General features: G+C 38.9%; 3 protein-coding genes across 5 annotated transcripts in view; 1 reads left to right on the top strand and 2 right to left on the bottom strand.

Annotated features, from left to right (window-relative positions):
* Nucleotides 1–26978, bottom strand: part of LOC104804687 (calcium-transporting ATPase 8, plasma membrane-type-like) — a 75029-nt gene that overhangs the window by 16168 nt on the left and 31883 nt on the right. The gene's annotated exons all lie outside the window — the stretch shown is intronic.
* On the top strand, nucleotides 13836–23905 carry LOC109116287 (hexose carrier protein HEX6-like). The gene is made up of 4 exons (XM_019201443.1): nucleotides 13836–14181; nucleotides 18829–18980; nucleotides 22670–22676; nucleotides 23691–23905. Exons 1-4 carry the CDS (start codon nucleotides 13836–13838, stop codon nucleotides 23903–23905), a joined length of 720 nt encoding a protein of 239 aa, XP_019056988.1.
* LOC109116288 lies at nucleotides 17096–23780 on the bottom strand. 2 transcript variants are annotated; one of them, XM_019201446.1, is made up of 2 exons: nucleotides 23638–23780; nucleotides 17096–18917 (listed from the first exon to the last, which is right to left on the bottom strand). In XM_019201446.1, exon 2 carries the CDS (start codon nucleotides 18450–18452, stop codon nucleotides 17313–17315), a length of 1140 nt encoding a protein of 379 aa, XP_019056991.1. In that variant the 5' UTR covers nucleotides 18453–18917; nucleotides 23638–23780; the 3' UTR covers nucleotides 17096–17312. The 2 variants fall into 2 exon arrangements, with proteins under 2 accessions (XP_019056991.1, XP_019056990.1); XM_019201445.1 differs by having other exon boundaries at nucleotides 17096–18937.

Here is a 26978-nt window from a genome sequence, read left to right on the forward strand (position 1 = left end):
ATGTATGTATGTATGTATGTATGTATGTATGTATGTATGTATGTATGTATGTATGTATGTATGTATGTATGTATGTATGTATGTATGTATGTATGTATGTATGTATGTATGTATGTATGTAACTATGTCTGTAGAGGAGATCTTGCTCGGTTAAGCTAGTTATAGTGAACGGATACTTTTTGCAACGTGTCACAATATTATTGGTGCTAATTGCCCTGTAAACGCTTCTCGTCCACGTCTCCAAGTGACGTCGTTTCGGTTAGCCAGCGGTTGCCACGCGTTTCAATACCACGTGGCATTATCACAGGCTAATCAAAGTGAATTATGTTTGCTTTTTTCCAGAAGTCATGTTAATTAAGCCACAAATGTACAAATTTGTGTATTTTATAGTTAATTAAAAAAAATTATGTAGTTAGTTGACATTTTTAGATAAATTCACGTATTTACTTGCCATTTTTTTAAATATAAAAACAAGGATCATTTATCATTAAAATATTGAATATTTTAAAATCAATGATATGTCAAATTTGTGTATTCAATGACTCCATTTCTCCATTACTTTTTAGATTAAAAATATCAACTACATCATTTTCTTTAAACAATGAGGATGACATATGATGATTATTTTCATATTAAAAAACACTTACATAAATATAAAAACAAATATTTACTATAGTTTTTAAAAATAAAAAGTACATATGAGTTGTAGAAAAATAATAATATATTTTAAATATTTGTCAAATCAAAGGGCTCTAATCTAAAATTATTTTGATGTAATTTGAGATTTATATAAAAAAATATTTAGAATATAATCATTAATTATATTGATTAAACTTTTTAATTGTAACAGTAAATTAAATTAAATTAAAGAAAATACGAAAAAATGATTAATTTAATTTTCATTACATTATACTTCTAACCCTGATATTAATATAAATAATATTATGGATAATACAATAACGATAAATATTATTTTTAGATTATACAATCTAATTTTAAATTATACCAAATCGCAAGATGATTTTAAAATTTGAAATTCCTGTTCCTGGACGGTCCTTAGTTTTTTGTTCCATCACATTTTGCTTATATCAGAAGACGATGAATCTATTTACATGGCACAGGTTTTGCGTGAATACATACATTTATATGTGTTTCATCGATTTTGGTCATAAACTTTCTAAAATTTGAATTTCCTCACATATCCAGGAAGTTTAGTCGTACAGGGAAGTTTAGTCGTACAGGTAGCGTTTTCTTCCCTTTGAAGAAAGTTCATATGCAACATGAACCGTCAGTTGCAGTCTCTCCATCACCAGCTCATCACCGGTGACTACGATCACAGCAGCCACCTCCTCATGGCAAGGAACCTTGAACAGATGGGTCGCGTACTTTGTTATTTTCTCCATCGCCTCTATCATTTTCGTCGCACTTCTCTGAAACATCTTCTTTACGATATCTACTATAGCTGATCCACATTCTTCAACTCTCCCATCTGAGCTCTCGAGATCTGTTAATCCTCACACACTCTCCTCTGTTTCTGATCAACACCCAAAATTAACAGATTTCTGGGTTGTATTTGTCAACAGGAAATTCTTGAGAAGAAGAAGAATTTAATCAATGCTTATCATATATTTTATTCAACAAACGTACTTAAATAGATTCTACAAATTACATAACTGCTTTTACAAGCTGACACATAGCCAACTACAACTATATAATCTGATCCACACTTGTCTCCCTATCAAACCTTCAAACACGTGTTTCAATGCCTCAAGCTAACCCAGCGCTTGCTTCCCAACATACTCCTCCTTGGATTAAGGCTTGGAACACATCCCAAACTTCTCTCTTAATATCTTGAACCTGCTGGCATGAAATGGCTTAGTAAACAGATCGGCTTTCTGATTTTCCGACCTGCAGTAAACCAAAACGATCTCTTCTTCTTGTTGAACTTCCCTAAGGAAGTAATACTTGATCTTGAAGTGCTTTGTCTTCCCGTGAAACACTGGATTCTGTGAGATTGCTATGATTGTCGATCTGAATCCTTGTTGGTCCTCTGAATTCAACTCCCAAATCTGTCAGAATCTTCCTGAGCCAAATTGCTTGATTAACAGCTTCTGTTGCAGCGCAACAAATTCTACTTTTGCAGTGGATTGTGCCACTATACTTTGCTTCCTCGAACTCCAAGAAAAACATCCCGAACCCAGCGTAAAAACAATAACCAGAGGTGCTTTTCATGTCTTCCCCTGATCCTGCCCAATCGCTCTCGACAAAGCCTTCCAAATCGAACTCTTGAACTGAGCAGAACTTGATCCCATATGATTTAGTTCCATTCAGGTATCTGAGAACTCTCTTTGCGAACACTAAATGCTCCTTCTTTGCACAATGTAGAAACCTTGACAGTACACTTACAGCAAACTGAATGTATGGTCTTGTGGCTGTCAGGTACATCAAATAGCCAACCAAACTCTTGTAATATTTTTCTTCTACTGCTTCACTATCTTCGAACTTCAGCAACTTAACTTTTTGTTCCAGTGGTGTTCTCATGCTCTTGCTTTGTTCCATACTGAAACGTGCTAGAATTTGCTTCAAATACTTCTGTTGACATATAAATATTCCTCCTTCTGTCTGATATATTTCCAGACCAAGGAACTGAGATATAAGTCCGAGATGTGTCATCTCAAACTCAGTACTCAGAAACTTTTTCACACCTTCAATCTCTGCTTCATCACTTCCTGTCACTAGCAAATCATCTACATACCTAGAGATTACCACCAAACCAAGCTTTCCTTTCTTGATCAGACAGGGTGCTCACTCAAACTTCTGTCAAAACAGAGTTTTCGAAGACTTTGATCCATCTTTTCATACCAAGCCCTTGGTGCTTGTTTTAGACCATTGAGTGCTTTCTTCAACAAATACACCTTCTTCTCTTGCCTTTCTATTGCATAACCTTCTGGTTGTTCAACATAAATCTCATCTTTCAATTCTCCATTAAAAAACGCAGACTTGACATCCATATGGAACACTTTCCATTTCATTTGTGCAGCATATGCCAACAACAATCGTATTGTGTCCATGCGAGCTACTGGAGCAAACGTTTATGAGTAATCCACTCCCCAAACTTGGGCATATCCTTTAACCACAAGTCTGGCCTTGAAATTGTTTACTGATCCATCGAGGTTATACTTCGTCTTATAGATCCACTTCACACCAATTTCTTTCTTATTCACTGGTCTGTCAACTAGTGACCAGGTTCTATTCTTGTTTATCATTCTCAGCTCCTCCTCCATAGCTAGGTTCCACTTCTCATCGATTTTAGCTTCCTCAAAACCAAATGGTTCCATAATAACTATATTACACTTTTCGTATATGTCATTAAGTGACCTTGTACCTCTCACAGGAACATCATCAGGTTCTTCATCAATCTGTAATATCTCCTACTCAGCTTCAGACTGTTCTTCCTCTCACTTACCCCATTCTGCTGTGGAGAGTAGGGTACAGAAATTGGTGCTTGATTCCAGCATTTCACATATTTTCCTGAATCTTGCCGATGTATATTCAGTCCCATTATCTGATCTAACCACCTTGATCCTCTTGTCACTTTCATTCTCAACCTCACTCATATTTCTCAAAGATCCCATCAACTTCAGATTTCAACTTCATAAAATAAATCTAACATATACGGGAATATTCATCGATAAAGGTTATGAAATACATGTTCACCGTAAGTGATTATACCGGCTTCGGACCACAAACGTCGGTGTGAACTAGCTGCAGTTTCTCATTTGCCCGCCAAACAGAAGAACCAAATGGAAATCTCTTCTTTTTTCCCAAAGGACAAGTCTTGCAAGCTAATTCCAGGTTCTGAAAAACTGGTAACCCACTGATCATGTTGTTCTTTGACATATGTAACAGACCCTTGTCATGAAAGTGGCCTAATCTTTTATGCCAAAGATCTTCCTCCTGTGTTTGTGACCTCATAGCCTTAGCGTAACTCGTTTCTGGATCGAACGAGAAACTATTGTTCTTCATCATGATCTTAAACATAACAGGGTTTGCATCATTTCCAATGATAAAATCTTCTTTATCAAAGAATAAAGAAGAGCACCTTGAAACCCTTCGACAACAACTGAGCAACACTTAGCAAGTTCTGATCTATCTTAGGGACGAACAAAACATCAGAAAGAATTCTGACTCCATCTGATGTCTTGATGCAGACATCCCCTTTCCCTTCAACTGAGATATATTCTCCATTTCCAACTTTAACTTTTGAATACAATGATGTGTCGAGTCTCTTGAACAAACCTTTGTTCCCGGTCATGTGGTTAGTGCAGCCATTGTCCACAAGCCACCCTCTCTTGTCACTATTCGAAGCATAGCATGTTGCAACAAACAGATTCTCAGCATCACTTGTCTCTGCAGGTTTGGCCACAGAATTTTGTTGACCTTTGTTTCTGCAGAACCTTTCAATGTGTCCAAGTTTGTTGCAAGCTCGACACTTCACATTTGGATTCCTCCAACATCTCCAATGAGGATGATTGGTCTTGTTGCAATGTTTGCAAGGCTCGGTAGAAGTTTGGCTTGGATTTGCTTCTGATAACGCACTTGAGTGTTTCTTCCCATCTCCCTCAAGTTTCTGTTTCTTCTGTTTATTCTTCTCAGCCTTCTTCCCCTTTGCCTTGGCTTTCAATGCTCCTTCAACCGTCTCCTCCCTTCTCATCAGCCGCCTTTGCTCCTGTGCTTGAAGAGCACCCAATATTTCTTGCAATTTCAATGCTGAAAGCTCCTTTGTGTTCTCCAAAGTTGCAATGGTGGCTTCAAACCTTTCTGGAACTGATACCAACACCTTCTGAACTATCTTGTCATCTGCTACATCTGTTCCCAGGATTCGAACCTTGTTGATTATTATTACCAATCGATCTTTATAATCCGTCACAGATTCCTCCTCCTTCATCTGTTGCCTCTCGAATTCACGAAAAGGTTCAGCACTTTCATACTCTTGTTCTTCTCATTTCCTTCATATTCAGTTTTCAGAAAATCCCACATACGTTTTGCAGAAGTCAACTTCATGATTTTAATCAAGACAATCGGCGTTACTGCAGAAAAAATGCAGGATTTCGCTTTGGCTTTCTTGGTCACCCTCTCCCTGTGATTCCTTAATTGAGTCACAGTCGGGTTTGCGCCTAAAGGAGGGATTTCATAATCTTCCTCCACTGCTTCCCAGAGATCGGCTCCCTCTAACAAAGCTTGCATTTTCACGGACCAAATCTGATATCCCTCGCCATTGAACACTGGCGGTGACAGTGTCTGGACCACTGCTCCTGATGTGTCGGCTTGCTCCATGATTCTCAAATTGAACCGCCACACATATCCCACAAAGATCTAAGATTGCTCTGATACCACTGTTAATCCTCACACACTCTCCTCTGTTTCTGATCAACACCCAAAATTAACAGATTTCTGGGTTGTATTTATCAACAGAAAATTCTTGAGAAGAAGAAAAATTTAATCAATGCTTATCATATATTTTATTCAACAAACGTACTTAAATAGATTCTACAAATTACATAACTGCTTTTACAAACTGACACATGGCCAACTAACTACAACTATATAATATGATCCACACTTGTCTCCCTATCAAACTTTCAAACACATGTTTCAATACCTCAAGCCAACTCAGCTTGCTTCCCAACAAGATCATATTCTACTGCATAAACATAATGTGTATTATATATATAAGGGAAAATCCCAAAACAATTACTGAACTTGTAGATAGCTGACAGAAAAATACTGAACTTTTTCGATTTCCAAATAAAACATGAACTTGTAGATCTTAACACATTTAATACTGATCTTTTGAATTTTTGCCAAATATCCGATCGATCGTAAACGGCGTTAAAGTCAATAACGGAACGCGTGACGTGGAGCCTAATTATTGCCACGTATGATGACACGTAAGATGACACGTCGGATCGAACCGGTTAATAAAATACATAAAATCCGACCGGTTAACATAAATTCGACCGGTTAGAATAGATTTTAATATTAGGGTTTCAGTTTCAACCCCAAAAACTCTCGAACGATTCTCTCTCCCTCTCACCTCTCTCTCTCTCTCTCTCTCTCTCTCTCTGTTCAAAGGATCTCCGTCGACGTTCCTGTGTCGAAGCTCCTCCGTCAATCGTGGCGGCGGCGTGAAGACGACGACTTCTACTGCCGTCGACGAGTGGAAAGAAACCGAGGTGAGAATTTCTAAACTCTCTGTTCCCTTTTGCTCTCTTTGTTTTTGATTTTGATTTTGGTTTGATTTTAGTTTTGGTGTGTCAAAGTTGATATCGGTTAAAAATCGATGAAGAATAAGTTGAGTAATTTTTGTTATAGATGAGTCACATGTCAGAGGGTGGTAGAAGTAGTTCTCGTTCAAATGCAAGGTCAAGTTGGAGATCAGGTCATGAGTCAAATCGGATCAAAGGTGCACCTCGACATTGTCAATGTGGAAGCGATATTGTAATGTGGATATCAAGAACAAACAACAACCCGGGAAGAGTTTTTTTGCGTTGTGCTAAACAACAGGTTAGAATTATATTTTGAAACAAGTTATTGTAGTGTGTAGTTTTGATGTATGATGTTGTTTGTGTATGGTAGGGCAACTATGAGCATGTGTTCAAATGGGTTGATGAGGCCATGGTGGAAGAAACGGAGATCTTACGTGAACACATTGAAAAACTGGAGTTGGAGAATGAAAATCAGAAAAAAGAGTTGAAAATGTACAAAATGGAGCTGCAAAACAACAAGATGGAGCTACAAAACAACAACATCGAACTCAAAAAATACATAACTTCTGCTGAAGCGTATAAAGATGTTGTGAACAAAGTGGTTGTAGTTTTTGTTTTAGTTTGTGTTGTTAGCTACTACCATATGTTATTGAAGTAGTAGTTGTTGTAGTTATTAGTTTGTGTTGTAGAAGAAAATTGAAGAATATGTGACGTGTTGTTTTGAAGAGAACGGATGTTATGAATATGTAATATTTTGTTTTGAAAAAAACTGATGAAAATGTGTTTGTCCATGTAACGTTATTGACTTTAACGCCGTTTACGATCGATCGGATATTTGGCAAAAATTCAAAAGATCAGTATTAAATGTGTTAAGATCTACAAGTTCATGTTTTATTTGGAAATCGAAAAAGTTCAGTATTTTTCTGTCAGCTATCTACAAGTTCAGTAATTGTTTTGGGATTTTCCCTTATATATATAATACACATTATGTTTATGCAGTAGAATATGATCTTGTTGGGAAGCAAGCTGAGTTGGCTTGAGGTATTGAAACATGTGTTTGAAAGTTTGATAGGGAGACAAGTGTGGATCATATTATATAGTTGTAGTTAGTTGGCCATGTGTCAGTTTGTAAAAGCAGTTATGTAATTTGTAGAATCTATTTAAGTACGTTTGTTGAATAAAATATATGATAAGCATTGATTAAATTTTTCTTCTTCTCAAGAATTTTCTGTTGATAAATACAACCCAGAAATCTGTTAATTTTGGGTGTTGATCAGAAACAGAGGAGAGTGTGTGAGGATTAACAGTGGTATCAGAGCAATCTTAGATCTTTGTGGGATATGTGTGGCGGTTCAATTTGAGAATCATGGAGCAAGCCGACACATCAGGAGCAGTGGTCCAGACACTGTCACCGCCAGTGTTCAATGGCGAGGGATATCAGATTTGGTCCGTGAAAATGCAGGCTTTAGCTTGATTACTTGTAGAAACGAAACCCATTGATCCATTATTGTCTACATTGCAGATAATGGTTGTATCATTGGCATCAGACAGGCCGTATGCAATGGGGGTTATGAACAACGAGGTTGTCCGCGAACTCATAACCAATGGTAAGAAAGCTTGAGCAAGCAGCTTCTCGGAGGAAATCTACTGATTTCACCTCTCTCTCTCTATATATATATATTTATATATAGGGAAAATCCCAAAACAATTACTGAACTTGTAGATAGCTGACAGAAAAATACTGAACTTTTTCGATTTCCAAATAAAACATGAACTTGTAGATCTTAACACATTTAATACTGATCTTTTGAATTTTTGCCAAATATCCGATCGATCGTAAACGGCGTTAAAGTCAATAACGGAACGCGTGACATGGAGCCTAATTATTGCCACGTATGATGACACGTAAGATGACACGTCGGATTTAAAAATTACAAAATAAAATTCGGCCGGTTAACATAAACCGGATCGATCCGGTTAATAAAATACATAAAATCGACCGGTTAACATAAATTCGACCGGTTAGTATAGATTTTAATTTTAGGGTTTCAGTTTCAACCCCAAAAACTGTCGAACGATTCTCTCTCCCTCTCACCTCTCTCTCTCTCGCTGTCTCTCTCTGTTCGAAGGATCTCCGTCGACGTTCCTGTGTCGAAGCTCCTCCGTCAATCGTGTCGGCGACTTGAAGACGGCGACATCTACTGTCGTTGACGTATGGAATGAAACTGATGTGAGAATTTCTAAACTCTCTCTTCCTCTCTCTCTCTTTGTTTTTTGATTTTGATTTCAAACCCGAAATCGTTGTCGATGTCCAGATAAACTCTATTCATCAAGATTTCACATCCTGAAACCGAAAAACACCTGTATTTCGAAAAACCCCAAATTCTGAAACCCTAATATATTTCGAATTCGACAAATCCGAAACAGTTTAACCCCAAAATGACTGAATGTATTTGTTTGTTTTTCAGGTTAGACAGATTGAAAAGTGTTCGGCTTAATGGGGTAAATCTTTTATTCACATCGAGAAGCTTTGTCTTTAGGATGTTATTTGTTAGGGTTTTTTGAAGATTAACAATTTGTTGCAGGATAGTTAAGTTGAACATACATATGGGAGGATCCATGCTACATATGAATGGAGAATGGGTATATTTGGATGGCATTGTTATGGAAGGTATAGAAATAGACTCTGATTATCTTTGTTGGTTTGTGTTTGAAGATTTTGTTAAGGAGAACAAAATCAGTGCACCAATTTATGAAATGTGGTATAAATTACCACTATCAGACATTGGTTGAGAAAAAACCAATCAAAGAGGATGTAGATTGGAAAATTAGAGGTATGTGTGAACTTGTAGATGAGTGTGGAGAAGTAGATATTTATATAGATCATGAGTGGAACACCCGAGGTTAGAGATGAGGGTTAGACAAGGGGATTGATAGGAATGATGAGGATGAGTGTGAGAGAAATGAGGAGTAGACAAGTAAAGGGGCGGATGACAACGCTCATGATGAGTGTTTCCGTCTAAGAACATCACAAAATAACTCAGCAATATGCCTCATCGAAACCATATCTGCACGATCTTTTGCAATGTGGCTGTGATGTGGATGAAACACTTTTACCATCCATTTGCTCATGGAGCTTTCCAATGAAGCATAAATTCTCCAAGGACATTCTTCTGTCCTACATACAGCTCCTGATCTGGTTTCACCCCAACATGACATCTTAATATTGTGTTGAGTTGTCAACACATACCTCAATATCTCTTTTTTAAACTCCTTTCCAGAATTGAAAGTCTGACCCAAGAAAAAAAAACTCTTTATCTCGGGGCATTGTTTGTCTTGTTGACTTCTTTTGTCGCATCCTTCTCTCATAATCCTTCCATTCTTCCTCGGTATTTTGCGGAGTAGGGGGAAAGATGTCATCATTGTCTACAAAATCATTATCACTCTCATATTCATTCTCAACCGCTGCAGCTTGACCTTCCTTTCCAGACTTAAACTGAGCTTGGAACCTGTTATCTCCCTCACCCTGATTTCCCTCGGGCTTATCACTAGTGTTGTCCTCCACCCCATTACTTGTTTGCTGCTCAGTTTGCTCACACTCATCATGAGCATTGTCATCCGCCCCCTTACTTGTCTGCCCCTCATTTCTCTCACACTCATCCTCACCATTCCTATCAACCCCCTTACTTGTCTGACCCTCACTTCTAACCCCGGGTGTTACACAGCTCATGATCTATAAAAACATCTACTTCTCCATACTCATCTGCAAGTTCACACATGCCCCGAATTTCCCAATCTACATCCTCTTTAATTGGTTTCTTCTCATCCAATGTCTGATGTGGTAATTTATACCACATTTCATAAATTGGTGCACTGATTTTGTTCTCCTTAACAAAATCTTCAAACACAAACCAACAAAGATAATCAGAGTCTATTTCTATACCTTCCATAACAATGCCATCCAAATATACCCATTCTCCATTCATATGTAGCATGGATCCTCCCATATGTATGTTCAACTTAACTATCCTGCAACAAATTGTTAATCTTCAAAAAACCCTAACAAATAACATCCTAAAGACAAAGCTTCTCGATGTGAATAAAAGATTTACCCCATTAAGCCGAACACTTTTCAATCTGTCTAACCTGAAAAACAAACAAATACATTCAGTCATTTTGGGGTTAAACTGTTTCGGATTTGTCGAATTCGAAATATATTAGGGTTTCAGAATTTGGGGTTTTTCGAAATACAGGTGTTTTTCGGTTTCAGGATGTGAAATCTTGATGAATAGAGTTTATCTGGACATCGACAACGATTTCGGGTTTGAAATCAAAATCAAAAACAAAGAGAGCAAAAGGGAACAGAGAGTTTAGAAATTCTCACCACGGTTTCTTTCCACTCGTCGACGACAGTAGAAGTCGTCGTCTTCACGCCGCCGCCACGATTGACGGAGGAGCTTCGACACAGGAACGTCGACGGAGATCCTTCGAACAGAGAGAGACAGCGAGAGAGAGAGAGGTGAGAGGGAGAGAGAATCGTTCGACAGTTTTTGGGGTTGAAACTGAAACCCTAAAATTAAAATCTATACTAAACCGGTCGAATTTATGTTAACCGGTCGATTTTATGTATTTTATTAACCGGATCGATCCGGTTTATGTTAACCGGCCGAATTTTATTTTGTAATTTTTAAATCCGACGTGTCATCTTACGTGTCATCATACGTGGCAATAATTAGGCTCCACGTCACGCGTTCCGTTATTGACTTTAACGCCGTTTACGATCGATCGGATATTTGGCAAAAATTCAAAAGATCAGTATTAAATGTGTTAAGATCTACAAGTTCATGTTTTATTTGGAAATAGAAAAAGTTCAGTATTTTTCTGTCAGCTATCTACAAGTTCAGTAATTGTTTTGGGATTTTCCCTATATATAAATATATATATATAGAGAGAGAGAGGTGAAATCAGTAGATTTCCTCCGAGAAGCTGCTTGCTCAAGCTTTCTTACCATTGGTTATAGTTCATGTTTTATTTGGAAATCGAAAAAGTTCAGTATTTTTCTGTCAGCTATCTACAAGTTCAGTAATTGTTTTGGGATTTTCCCTATATATAAATATATATATATAGAGAGAGAGAGGTGAAATCAGTAGATTTCCTCCGAGAAGCTGCTTGCTCAAGCTTTCTTACCATTGGTTATGAGTTCGCGGACAACCTCGTTGTTCATAACCCCCATTGCATACGGCCTGTCTGATGCCAATGATACAACCATTATCTGCAATGTAGACAATAATGGATCAATGGGTTTCGTTTCTACAAGTAATCAAGCTTGAAAAGAGGTTTGTTTCTTCTACAATTTACAGACAAGTCTACATTATGATCTGGTTTTCTTGTCCCGATTCATGTCGGGAAAACCATCTTATGGGGAAAGCTAAGTTTAAACAGAGTTACCTGGATTGATGGACCGGTCTGAAGCATATGAAAAGCGTCAAAGAGTCTGTCTTGCATATAAGCCTGCAGCTGCTGCAGATATCTTGAGTTGCAGAGCTTCAATGGCGGCTCAGTCCAATCTAAGAACCCTAACCCACCTGTCAAAAAGCTGTCATTGTTCTCATCCTCTGACATCGAAGCTTCATCTTCCACATCAGCGTTTGTATCACCACTCAACATCCTAAAATGTTAAACATAAATCACAGAACCACATCTGGAGAATTTTTCTCCTTAAACAAAATTAAAAAACATAGCTTATGTTATTCAAAAGGGACAAATCTTTCGGAAAACTCACAGACGAAGTGCATCGAGAGCGTCATGAACTTCATGAACGGCCGTTGCCCATAAGAACATCAGCTTCTCCTCTATCCACCGTAAACCAATCAAACTCCTCGCCGAAAACGTCGAGAGAGTCACCGGAAAACATGGTCGCCCGACCATAACCCTCGGGCAAAGCAAGATTCAGCGACTCAATTGCCGAGCCAGATGATGAAACGGCGACGACACCCGACGAGTTCTGGTCGGAGACCAGTGGTGTTGGAGAAAGAGACATAGGCAGTTTCAACATTTCTCCCCCGCTGCTAGCGCCTACTTGTTTTCTTTCTTGTTCCAAAGTTGAAACTTTTTCTTTCATTGCAAAACAAAAAACCAAAAAAAATATATCCGCTTCTAAATCCGATTGACACTTCAAGACCTCATATTTTTATGTTTTTCCAAATTTATACCATATATTATATGAAATATTGTAAACAAAACCTCACATTTATGAAGGTTTGCAGTTAAGCCCTTCAGAGAAGAAACATAAATTTTGAATTTTTCTACTAGAGATAGATCAGAACTTTCAGCGGGTCAAGTCCGCATCGTGGCGTCCTAATCAGATCAATCCACTCGACAAATCATCCAATGAGAGAATTTTTCTTTAGGGTCTCTCGAGCAGAATCAGATAAAGATGGGGTCAGCCACTAATTCGTGAAATCGAAAGCCATGAACATGGTTTAGAATCAGAAATCAGCGAGATCCGGGAGGAGAATCGCATTGACTAACTCTGAAATGGCCGGTTGCCCGAACATTCAAGTTATACCTTCTGTGTTCGTTTCCCCATCGGTAGGGTTTATATCCCGAGAACTGTTCTCTTAATCGGTTTTCCATTCCTCTGTGTTTCGCAATCAGCTCTGCAGTTCTTGTCCAGTTGAATTCCGTTCATATTCAATTCGTGGATCTTCAGACATCTCACCGAAGAGGATTACGCGGTAATACATTGTTATTTGCGAGTTGCCTTGCTCGTGTAGTCATAATTCGAGGAGCAAGTTTCATTTAAGTCGAATATATATATTCACTTTTCCATAAATTCTGCATGTAGTAGATGTTTTTGAGATCAATAGAGAATCTCCATTGGAGGTTGAAAGAAAGGACCATGTTGGATTGTTTCTCCAATGATTGATTTGCATGGTTAGATTCTTCGTTGTATATGCATAAGGAGTCTTCCCTTCTCTGTAAGCACTTTGTATGGGAAAGATCGAGTTTTGTTCATACCCACTAGCAGAACCTAAGCATTAGCGTCTAAGAGCATGACTCTATGTTGTAATAATCGACAGAGCATGGGGCACTAAGTGTGTAATAACAGGTTTTATCGCAATGTTCTATGTCTTGTATGTGTTTCAGAAGTGAACAGTTTGTTCTAAGATACATATGCACAAGCTATCCTAATTCATGGTACTGATTGTACATGTTTTTGTTTACAGTTCTCAAATTTGAAATTCCAGTTCCTGGACGGTCTTTAGTTTTTTGTTACATCACATTTTGCTTATATCAGAAGACGATGAATCTATTTACATGGCACAGGCTTTGCGTGAATACATACATTTATATGTGTTTCATCGATTTTGGTCATAAACTTTCTAAAATTTGAATTTCCTCACATATCCAGGAAGTTTAGTCGTACGGATAGTGTTTTCTTCCCTTTGAAGAAAGTTCATACGCAACATACATTTGCAAGGTTCCCATCATGTTTTATCTCTCTCCTCGTTCATTACGTTCGAATAAAATCTGCATGTTTCACCGTTGTGTTTTCTGTGTGTAATGAATCTTAATAAAAGGGGAGTGGCATCGATGGAGCCTTTTCTGAAGAAGTTCTTCCCGGGAGTGTACAAGAAGATGATGATGAAAAGAGGAACGAGGAGCAGCAACTACTATGCGTTCAACAATCAACTCTTGACGTCGTTCACGTCCTCTCTGTACGTTGCCGGACTGGTGGCGTCGATAATGGCATCGTCGGTAACACGTGTCTTTGGTCAGAAGTCGTCGATGGTCATCGGCGGAGCTGCTTTCCTCGTCGACTCTGCTCTCAGTGGTGCTGCTCAGAATGTGTTCATGCTCATTCTTGGACATCTCCTGCTCGGTGTCGATGTTGGCTTTGCCAACCAGGTAATGCCTATGTTCGAGAAAATGTGTTTCGATTCCTGAATAAAAAGCACGTGATTTTGGGTAAAGTTGCGAAAGTCTCTGTTTTTAATTCTGAGAATTACGAGAGTAAGTTTTTCAAAATTTCAACCTTTTTGGGTGATTGGAAAAAGTTTCAATTGAAATTACGTTACCCAAACGTAAATTTCAGGGAAGAGTCATGAATTTGAGTTGAAATCTCAAACTTTATTAGATTTCCAAAAGTATGATCGAGAAAGAGAGAATTTGTTATAGAGAGAGAACATGTAGAGAGAAAATACAAGTTGTATTTACTCTGTTACGAGAAAATGTACAGGGAGTTGAGTTTAAATACAGAGTTTCGAATACAAAGCTTCTGTTTCATTATGAGGTTTACACCTCATATACATTATACTCTGGTACACTCCCCTCAAGTCTATGATTCCTTTGGAGGAACAAATAGACTTGAAGTTTGTAATCAAGCCATCATAGAATGAAACAGAGCAGGCTGTAAGGACTTTGTCATAAAATCTGCCAACTGATTGTCAGACTTCACATTCATCGGATTAATCAGTCCTACCCGCAATTTCTCCCTGACAAGATGACAATCTAACTCTATGTGCTTCGTCCTCTCATGAAATGCCGCATTCGAGGCCAAATACAAAGCTGATTTGTTGTCACAGAACAGATTCACTGGCAACTGTACTGGAATCTGTAATTCCTATAACAAATTCGTCATCCAAACAATCTCACATGTTGCATTAGCTAAAGCTCGATATTCTGCTTCTGTTCTGCTTCTGGAAACTGTATGTTGTTTCTTTGATTTCCATGAGACCAACGAATCTCCCAAGAAAATCAGATAACCAGTGACTGATCTCCTTGTGTCAGGACAAGTTCCCCAATCCGCATCAGCAAAAGCCTGTAACTTGGGATTCGACACAGATGAGTAAAACAAACCTTGTCCAAGATTTTTTTGAGATACCTGATTACCCGATGTGTTGCCTTTAAATGTTCATCAGTGGGAGAAGACAAGTATTGACTTAGCTTGTGTACCAGAAAACTAATGTCTGGTCTTGTGATCGTAACATACAATAACTTTCCAACCAGAACTCGATATGATGAAATATCTGTAAGTGGTTGTCCTGATTCTTTGCTGAGATGTACATTTGGATCCATGGGAACAGATACTGGTTTACAGCCAGATAAACTAGTTTCTGAAAGTAGGTCGAGGCAGTATTTTCTCTGGTAGATTGAGATTCCTTTGGATGATCGCGCTATTTCCAAACCCAAAAAGAATCGCAATGGTCCTAAATCCTTGATATTAAAGTTTCGTCGAAGCAAGTCCTTCACCTCAGCCACTGCATTGTCATTGGTACTTGCAATGACAATGTCATCCACATATACTAACAAAGCAACAAAAGAATCACCTTTCTTCTGTACAAACAAAGAATGATCTGAGATTGCTGATACCCTGCCCCTAACAGAACAAAGGAGAATTTCTAGTACCATTGTCGTGAAGCTTGCTTCAAACCGTATAGCGACTTCTGAAGTTTACAGACTGGTTTTTCCACAAGACTAGTACTTCTATTAGGTGTGAAACCTGGTGGTAGACTCATATAGATGTCTTCATCCAAATCCCTATGTAGAAATGCATTGGAAACATCCATTTGAGATAGGGACCAGTTCTAAGAAGCTGCAAGAGCCAGAAGCACCTTGACATTGACAAGTTTCGCAACAGGTGAGAAGTATCTGTGTAATCAACACCTTCTTGCTGTGTATAGCCTTTGGCGACTAAACGTGCCTTATATCTGTCAACTGAACCATCTGGTTTACGCTTTATCTTGTAGACCCACTTACACCCAATTGGTTTATGATCCTTCGGAAGTGATACAATCGACCAAGTATCATTCTGTATTAATGCAGATAGCTCCTCAGTCATAGCTCTCTGCCATTCAAGTGATGTGATAGCTTCTTTGAAATGTCGAGGTTCGGTTTCAAGGTTAAGGTTTAGGATATATTTATGGTATAATGGTAATAGTTTCTGATAGTCAACATATGAAGATAAGGGATAAGGTGTAGTAATGGAAGGGTGTATAGTATTATGCTGTGTAGCATAACACTGATAGTCAGAAAGGTAAGCTGAGGTTCTGATTTCTCGATGTGGTCTGGAATGACTAGGTTCAGATCTATGAACATTAGGTGGCTGGATAGGTTCAAATGTGGATTGAGGATTTGAAGTGGTTACTGGTTCAATCGGAGCAGGAATGGGTAGTGGTAATATGGTTGTAGGAAATATATCATCAGATGACAGGTTATCAGTAGAGGGAATAGAATGAAATGGAAAAATAGTTTCATGGAACTCGACATTTCTAGAAACATATACCTCATGAGTTTTAGGATCCAATAGTTTGTAGCCCTTGACTCCAAGTGGGTATCCAATGAATACTGCAGCTCTAGCTCTAGGAGAAAACTTTGTCCTGTTTTTCTGAAAAGTGGTGCTGTAGCATAAGCACCCAAATATCCGAAGATGAGAATATGTAGACAATTTACCATTTAACACTTCATATGGTGATTTCTGATTCAAAAGAGGAGATGGAATCCTGTTGATCAGATATACAACACTACGAACACATTCTGTCCAATAACTGAGTGGCAACTTCTCGACTGAAACAGTAAGCTTCTCGCAACATTCAATATATGCTGATGCTTTCTCTCTACTACTGAGTTCTATTCTGGTGTGTTGACACATGAGAAATGATGTATAATCCCTTTTTCTCGACATAGCTCTGTAAATTTCAATTCAAATGCATTATCTAAACGAATGATCTTTATTTTGGCATTGGACTGAGTTTCTATCATGGCCATAAAAGAAGGAAACAGAAGCAACACATCACTTTTATTATGTAAAAAGTAAACCCATGTGGCACGTGAACAATCGTAAACAATGGCAAGAAATAGTACAAAGATCCAAGAATAAATCCCTATTCGCACAAACATGTGTCGAAGCTCCAGAATCGACAATCCATTTACCAGCAGGCATAAAATTTGCGTGTAAAGAACTGGAACATATATGAGTAGAAAGCATACCAAACGAAGAGGGTTGTAGTTCTGCTGCTCCATCAGCAGTGATGGTCGCATTCACATATGCCATTTTGTCAGAAAGTTGTTCATATAGTTGACGAATTTGGTCTGCTGGTAATTCTGATATAGGAGAAAGTTGGCTTCTGCTCGAATCTGCAACAACATGCATAGTCTGAACTGATGCAACAACAGGCTTCTGATATTGAGGTCGATATTGAGGTGTGGAGACTGATATGTATATGGCCTGATAGATTGTGGCTGAAAAGGAGGTCTAGACGCTGGTGGTCTTGGCATTACTACTGGAGCCGTTTGTTTATAACCCGGTGGATATCCATGTAATTTGTAACACTTCTTTACCATGTGTCCATAAAGTCTATAGTGAGTACATAGAGGTCTCTGTCTTGGTCTGAAATTTCCCCCAGAAACTGCTGCAACAACATTCTCAGCAGGATTTACTGAAGCTTGAAAGACATGGGAATCATTAACATTCGGAATCTTGATCATTCTCTGTTGCTCGTGTTGTATAATCAGATTGTAGGTCTTCTCCAGATCAGGTAAAGGATCTAGCATGATGATTTGTCCTCTTATAGATTCATATGAATCATTGAGGCCAAAGAGAAACTCAATGACAAAGTCTTCTTCATGATGATCATACCACTTCTGATCAAGTTCACAATTGCATCCTCCACAAGTACATTTTGGTGTGCTCTTCACTGATTTCAATTCTTCCCATAGGGTAAACAACTTCGTGTAGTATGTACTAACATCCGACGATCCTTGACACAAAGATCGGAGTAGCTGTCTAATGCTATATCTTCGAGGAACATGATTTTGTTTAAAACGTCGAATCAGATTATTCCAGATACCTCGTGCTGTAGAGATATGGAGTAAACTTGGTGCAATCGTCTTCGAGACTGAGTGCATCAACCAAGAACTAACTACTGCATTGTTCCGAGACCATAACCTAGAATTTGGATGATTCTCAAGTGGTCTAGGTAAGGATCCATCGACAAAACACAATTTGTTTCTTCCTTCTAATGCCATTGAAACAGAGCGATACCAAGAACTGAACTCCTCTGGTCCATTAAATCTATCCGAAACAAGAATGACATTTGTATGATCACTCGACCCGAGATAATAGTGATTGGTGGTAGGTACCTCAGGAAATTCTTCAAGATCTTCGAAAGGTTCTTCCATGGATGAAATTCTTCAAGACTGACGAAATCGCAGAGAACTGAAGATGATGAAACAAAAAAAACTAATCTGGAAAAGATCAAGAAAGATCGGTGCGGAGCAATTTCACTGCTCTGATACCATATCAGATTGCCAAAAGTATGATTGAGAAAGAGAGCATTTGTTATAGAGAGAGAACATGTAGAGAGAGAAAATACAAGTTGTATTTACTCTGTTACCAAAAAATGTACAGGGAGTTGAGTTTAAATACAGAGTTTCGAATACAAAGCTTCTGTTTCATTATGAGGTTTACACCTCATATACATTATACTCTGATAAACTTTGATGCACGATTTTCATGGTTTCATCGTCATGCTTCCCTCAGCTTTGTTCTTGCAATCAGTCCCTTTGTATCTCTTGGAGATGGCTCCGACGAGGTACAGAGGAGCATTCAACACCGGTTTCCAACTCAGCATCGGAATCGGAGCCCTAACGGCGAATCTCATCAACTACGGGACCCAGAAGATCAAACAAGGATTCGGCTGGAGAATTGTTAGTTCAAATGTGACTCAAGGCTGAAAAGGATCAGTTTCCAGATTCTGTCAAAATCTGGCACTATCATCTTTCCTTTTCTATCTTTGCAAGATTTTAGGATAGTTTATTTGAATTGATTTGGTTAGCAGATTTAGAGGTTGATTTGATTTTTGTTTCTGTTCTTAAGTTACTACTTTTCTATATATGTAATCGTTTCTAGTTTAATGGGATTTTTGAGTATTCTTGAATTTCTTCTTCTCTGTTTCTGTGTTTTCTGAAACAGAAGTTTCTGGTTGAATTTGAGTGCTCACTCACCCAGACCGAAGTGCCACTGATCCTTGTCTCGGGTCAAACAGTGGTATCAGAGCGCCGTTGATTCTATAGGGATCTGAGGGTTATCAAAGCTGACGATGGATTCGAATTCTCCTCCAGTTTTTGATGGAGAAAACTATCAGATGTGGGCTGTGAAGATGAAGGCATACATGAAGGGTGCAGATCTGTGGGAAGCCGTCGAAGAAGACTACGAGGTGACTCCTTTAGGAGCAAATCCGACGCTGAACCAGATGAAGATCTATAGAGATAAGGTAACGAGGAAAGGTAAGGCTATGTCATGCCTCTTTGCCTCGATACCATCGTTTATCTTTACTAAGATCATGAACATGACCAATGCCAAGGAGATGTGGGATTCTCTGAAGAAAGAATATGAAGGAGATGAGAAGATATGGGGTATGAAGGTCTTGAACCTGCTTTGAGAATTTGAGCGACAGCAGATGAAGCCCGATGACACGGTGAAGGCTTATGTTGATCGTCTGATCAATATTGTGAGCAAGATAAGGATCTTGGGCACTGAAATGACTGATGAGAAGATAGTTCAGAAGGTGATGGTTTATGTTCCAGAGCGTTTTCAAGCAACCCTTGCTTCCTTGGAGAACACTAAGGAATTGTCAGAATTGAAACTGCCGGAAGTCCTTAGTGCCCTTCAAGCACAAGAGCAGAGAAGATTGATGAGAAAGGAGGAGTCAGTTGAGGGAGCTATGAAAGCCAGGGTCAAAGGGAAATGGCCTGAGAAAGGGAAAAAGCAAAATCAGAAGTGGAGAACGGATACATCCCAAAGCAAAATGACGGTCCCTGAAGGTGAAAACAATGTTGAGCGAGGCTTCACCGAACCTTGCAAGCACTGTCAGAAGAAAGGGCACCCGCATTGGAGATGTTGGAGGAATCCTAACATCAAATGTCGAGGATGCGGTAAATCTGGGCACATTGAGCGATTATGCAAAAGCAAGAATGCTCAAGCAATAAGAGAGGTTGAAGAGGACAAAGGCGATGTTGAAAGTATGTTTGTTGCATCATGCTATGTTTCATGTTCTGTTAGAGATGGTTGGCTAGTGGATAGTGGTTGTACTAACCACATGACAGGAGATCGAAACTTATTTAAGTGGATCGACATGATGTTCAAAACAAAAGTGAGAATTGGAAATGGCGAGTTCATTTCAGTAGAAGAAAAGGGAGATGTCTGGATCAGAGGTTTAGATGGCACTAAGAAGCTGTTGACAGAAGTGTTGTATGTGCCAAAGTTAGATCAGAATCTCCTAAGTGTACCTCAGTTGGTGGTCAAAGGCTACAAAGTCATTTTTGACAAGAATGAATGCATCATTGGGTCTGAAACAACTCCTGTATTGTTTCGGATACCTATGAGAGGTAAAGCCTTCCTATTTTCTTTTGAAAATGAAACACACGATGCATTGCAGAGTCAAGTGACCGAAGATTAGCTTTGGCACAAGAGACTCGGCCATTTTCATAGAAAGGGAGTGCTGAATATGATGAAGAAAGGGTTGGTTCAAGGTCTTCCTAAAACCTGCAGAGAGATACTTGATTGCAGAGCTTGTGCTCTTGGAAAACAGAGGAGATTACCATTCAAAGCTTCCACTTGGAGAGCACAGGAGAAATTAAAGTTGATACACACAGACTTGTGTGGGCCGATGCCTATTCCTTCCTTGATTGGTAACAGGTATTTCTTGATCTTTATTGATGACTACTCGAGATTCTGCTGGATTTTCTTCTTGAAGATGAAATCTGAAACTGATGGAATCTTCTTGAAGTTTAAACTTGAGGTTGAAAATGAGAGTGGTTGTAAGATGAAAATTATCAGATCTGATAATGGCTCAGAATATACATCCTCAAGGTTTCGAGCTATATGCGAAGAATCTGGAATCAAACAGCAGTTTAGCGTTCCTTACCTGCCTCAACAGAACGGAGTAAGCGAAAGGAAGAACAGGTCTATTGTGGAGATGGCTCGATGTTTGCTTCAGGAGAAAAGCCTGCCAAAGAAGTTTTGGGCAGAAGCGTGTTCGACGGCAGTACTTCTGCAGAATAGGCTCTCAACTAAAGCCTTGGTGTCTAAAACTCCATTTGAGATGTGGACTGGTAAGAAACCTTCTGTGGTTAATCTTAAAGTGTTTGGTTGTCTCTGTTACTCGTTGATCGCAGAGGCAAAATGAGATAAGTTGGATGAAAAAGCTGCAGAAGGTGTGTTTATGGGATATAGCCTTGCGTCAAAGGCATATAGAGTGTTTTTACCAGTTCTGAACAAGATGATTGTGAGTAGAGACGTCAAGTTTGTTGAGTCTGAAGGATGGAAATGGCAAGACTTCGGTGAGGATGAGCCATTCACTCAAACCGAAGGGCCACTCACTGGTGAAGCTGAACCTCAAGCTCAGCAATATGAAAATCATGGGCAGAACAGCGATGAGATTGTGGAGGTTGAATATGCTGAATCTGGCGATGATCTTCCTGTGAGAGGTACAAGAACTTTGCAAGACATCTATCACAGATGTAATGTGGTTGTTCTTGAGCCATCTAGCTTTGAAGAAGCTAGAAATGATAAGAGTTGGAGAGATGCAATGAAGGAGGAGCTCAAGATGATAGAAAAGAACCAGACTTGGGTTTTGGTTCCAAGACCGAAAGGGAAGAAAATTATTGGAGTCAAGTGGGTTTATAGAACCAAACTAAATCCTGATGGTTCTATAAACAAGCATAGCTTGTGGTGAATTCACAAATGTGGGGAGTTGATTACTCAGAAACTTTCGCCCCTGTTGCTCGGCTTGACACGATCAGGATGTTGCTGGTCATTGCAGTGCAGAAGGAGTGGATAGTCAATCATCTTGATGTCAAGTATGCGTTCCTGAATGGGGATCTGAAAGAGGAGACTTATATCGAGCAACCGCAAGGGTTTCAGATTAAGGGCCAAGAGGATAAGGTGTATTTACTGAAAAAGACGCTTTATGGCTTGAAACAAGCTCCTGAGCTTGGTATGCGAAGATTGATGGCTACCTCAGAGAATTGGGTTTTATCAGAAGTTTGAGTGAACATACTCGGTATGTGAAGAGAGGTAAAGCTGGAATTGTGATCATATCACTCTATGTTGATGATCTGTTTGTCACAGGAGATAAAGCTGAGAAAATCGGTGAGTTGCAGAGAATGTTGTGCAAGAAGTTCGAGATGACAGATTTGGGAATGATGGCACAATTTCTTGGGATCGAAATCTGACAGAAATCTGGTGAAGTGTTTCTATGCCAAGAGAAGTATCTCAAACAGATTCTGAGCAGATTCAAGATGGAACATTGCAAGGCAATGAGAACTCCAATGGATCCAAATTCCAAGCTGCAAAAATCAGATGAGAGTGAAGAAGTTCAGGAGGGAACATATAGAAGCTTGGTTGGATGCTTGATGTATTTAACAACAACAAGGCCTGGTATCCTGTTTGTTGTAAATACACTTTCGAGATTTCTGAATTGTGCCAAGAAGGAGCATTGGGTGGCGGCAAAGAGAGTCCTCAGATACTTAAGAGGTACTCAGACATTTGGAATAAGATTTTCCAGATGTGAAGAGTTTGGTTTGGTCGGTTACTCCGACAGTGACTGGGTTGGTTGTGTCGATGACATGAGAAGCACGTCGGGATTCTGTTTCTCATTCGGTTCAGGCTGCTTCTCGTGGAGCTCGAAAAGCAGACTGTCGTAGCACAATCAACAGTCGAGGCTGAGTTATCTCGGCCACTGCAGCAGCAAACCATGCTGTGTGGATCATAAAACTGTTGGAGGATATGTTCTTGAAGTGTGAGGAAGCTACTGATTTATTTGTTGATAATCAGGCAGCTATTTTGATTTCTCAAAATCCAGTGTTCCATGGGAGAACTAAACACTTCAAAATCAAGTTTTATTATCTCAGACAAGTTCAAGAAGAGGGAGAAGTGAATATAGTTCACTGCAGAACAGAGGAGCAATGTGCGGATTTGTTTACAAAGAGTTTTCATGTCGGAAGATTCGAATAGCTGAGGAGAATGATCGGTGTGTACTCAAGGCCTTTCGTCAAGGAGGAGATTGGTAGTTCAAACGTGACTCAAGGCTGAAAAGGATCAGTTTCCAGATTCTGTCAAAATCTGACCCTATCATCTTTCCTTTTCTATCTTTGCAAGATTTTAGGATAGTTTATTTGAATTGATTTGGTTAGCAGATTTAAAGGTTGATTTGATTTTTGTTTTTGTTCTTAAGTTACTACTTTTCTATATATGTAATCATTTCTAGTTTAATGGGATTATTGAGTATTCTTGAATTTCTTCTTCTCTATTTCTGTGTTTTCTGAAACAGAAGTTTCTAGTTGAATTTGAGGGCTCACTCACCCACACCGAAGTGCCACTGATCCTTGTCTCGGGTCAAACAAGAATCTCCTCAGCCATGGCTACTGTTCCCGCTTCCATTCTCATACTCGGTTCGCTCTTCTTGCCGGAGACTCCCAACAGCATGATCCAGAGAACCGGCGATGTTTGCCACGCCGAGCTCGTGCTCCGCCGTGTTTGGGGAACCCCCGATGTCGGAGACGAGCTCTCCGATCTCGTCAGAGCTGGCTCTGAGATCAAGACTGATTACGCAGACAACCCGTTTGTGTAAGTCACTGGCATCAACATGATCGCTTTCTATGCTCCGATTCTTTTCAGAACCGTCAGATTCAACGAGAGCGCGTCCCTGAGGTCGGCCGTGGTGACGGGAATCGTGGGCATGGCTTCGATGTTCGTATCGATGCTCGTGGTGGATAGATTCGGCACGAAAACTTTGTTCCTGGTCGGCGGGATACAAATGCTTGTCTCACATGCAGAAATTCTAGTGCAGAGAACAAGTTAATTTTCAGGTTTTATTTCTGCAAATAGTGGTGGCACAATCCATCGTCTCACATGCAGAAAGCCTCCTCACCTGCACATCGATTTTTTTTCTTCGGCTATCTTTTCTCTCTCGGAATCAGATAAGAATCAAAAAGCTTTTCTTTCAGTGAGATTAGGTTCAGTGGATCTCCATCTCCAGTGCGAAAGCTTTAGCAGTTTCGAGGTTATCGTGAGTTACCATTCGAACATGAAAGTCAATAGTTAATCACTTAATTGCCATAAGATTTTTCCACCCAGAAGACAACAGAAACAAACAGGTTGATGGAAAAAACAGAAATATCTGACAAAACACGTGAATGTGTATAACCAAAATGAGATACCCTAAAACCAAATTGTTAAAATCATGCTTTGCATGGCATCTAGTTCAAAGTAAGAGAAGTTAAGGACAAACAATTTTGAAAGAAGAAAACTAATTCAACAAAAAAAAATTATACTTTGCTCTAACACATTCTATAAAAACAAAGCAATAATGAACCTGCACAGCTTTGAGTGGGACATCACTACTTGAAACTACCGCTACAATGTTAATGATGAGAACAACAACATTAACATCATAAAAGGAAAGCTGGCCATGAAACATTCTTCGAAATAATGTAATCTTTACTACTCTCCATATAAAACAGCCTATAGAAACGAAGTATTTGTTAGTTGTTTCACCTTTATACCGACACAGATTATCACAACTCAGTTTAAAAGAAGATAACCGACTTCACTATCATTGGCAACACAGACATACATTTTTCCTAGAATCATCGAGATCAAGCGAGTGGCCTGATATAATAATTAATTCGTTGGAATCTACACAATATTTTTCAAACAGCAAAATGTATATATGTTGCAGATAAACTATGACACACCAGGAAAAAATAGCAAAAGGAGTAGCATCTATCACTAACCTGATTACCAATGTAGGGAGAAAAACATCACCCACCACAATTTCATATATTGAAATTTCAATTCGTCAACCACCTCTTATCCCCTGTGAATTACTCCCCTCTATAAAGTGTAAACAAAAGGAATTAACATAATGCATATAACAGGAATGATAAAAAATGGAGAGTACGAACCTCCAGATGTATGTCTCTCCCTAATGCATATAACAGAAATGGTAAAAAATGGCTTATTTACCATACGTTAATATTCTTCACTCCAGCGCAATAGCTTTGACAGGTTGGAGGTTGTCACTAGTAACCATTCGAACCTGAAAGTCCACAATTTAGTGCTACAAGATTGCCCACCCAGCATGCAGCAAAAACAAACAAGTTAATGGAAAATACGAAAATATCAGAAAAAAAAAAACACATGAATGCATATATAGTTCAGTTACCCTAAAACTAAATTATTGAATTCCTACTTTTGGTGCCATTCAAACTAAATGAAGTACCTTCACACCAGCACTCTGACTCCTGGTCTACAGAGATGGTTTAGATAAGAAACTATATTGATGAGTGCTTTATAACTTCCTAGTTGCAGTTTGTTTTTTTCTATATACATGTAAAATTTACGTTTGAGTTCTGTATGAATGAATGTTTGAATTGGAAATTGTATTGTTCCGTACAACATTCATTACATCAATTTGGAGACTTCTGCAGTGTGTTGGGTTCTGTTTTGAGAGCAGAATTTTATGTGTATGTGTGTGAGTTTGTTTGTGAAATTTAGAGTTTCGTTTTGTGAGAGAGTTTACATCTCCATCTCCAGTGCGATAGCTTTAGCAGTTTCGAGGTTATCTGAAAGTCAACAGTTAATTGCCATAAGATTTGTCCACCCAGAAGACAACAGAAACAAATAGGTTGATGGAAAAAACAGAAATATCAGACAAAACACGTGAATGTGTATAACCAAATTGAGATACCCTAAAACCAAATTGTTAAAATCATACTTTGCATGGCATCTAGTTCAAAGTAAGAGAGGTTAAGGACAAACAATTTTGAAAGAAGAAAACTTAATTCGACAAAAAAACTGTACTTTGCACTAACACATTCTATAAAAACAAAGCAATAATGCAATCTTTAATACTCTCCATATAAAAAATTAGGTGCAGAAATAAAGTATTTGTTAGCTTTTTTGAATATGAACTTGGACATCACGTTGAAAACAGGATTCTTCGAAATGGCAATAGCTGCCTGATTGTCCACATTGATCTGAGTTGGAATCCTTGGATTGAAACCCAAATCACACAGAATTTTTCTGAGCCAGATTGCTTGGTTTGCTGCTGCAGTTGTGGCAATGAATTCCGCCTCTGCAGTTGACTCAGCCACCACCTCCTGCTTCTTAGAGCTCCACGAAAAACAGTTTAAACCAAGCATGAAACAGAAACCAGAGGTGCTCTTCATGTCTTGAGTTGAACCAGCCCAATCACTATCAGCAAACCCAACCAAATCGGTTTCAAAATCCGACTTAAACAGAACACCATAATCAAGTGTTCCCTTCAAATATCTCAACACCCTTTTAGCTGCCACCAAATGACTCCTCCTTGGATTATTCAGAAACCTCGAAAGTACATTAACAGCAAACAACACATCTGGTCTAGATGCTGTTAAGTACATCAGACATCCAACCAAGCTTCGATAGTTCCTTTCATCAACCTCTTCTTCTGTTTCTTCAATCACTAACTTCTCCTTCATGTTCATGGGTGTTCTCACACTCTTACAGCCATCAAACTTGAACTTCTTCAATATTTCAGAGAGATACTTCCTCTGGCACAGAAAAATCTCCCCTTTACTCTGATTTATCTCAATTCACATAAAGAAAGATACTTGACCAAGATCAGACATCTCAAACAAGCTCATCAGCTCCTTTTTCAC

The sequence above is a fragment of the Tarenaya hassleriana genome, unplaced genomic scaffold, assembly GCF_000463585.1.
Source record: "Tarenaya hassleriana unplaced genomic scaffold, ASM46358v1 Cleome93, whole genome shotgun sequence".
Lineage (NCBI taxonomy): Eukaryota > Viridiplantae > Streptophyta > Magnoliopsida > Brassicales > Cleomaceae > Tarenaya > Tarenaya hassleriana.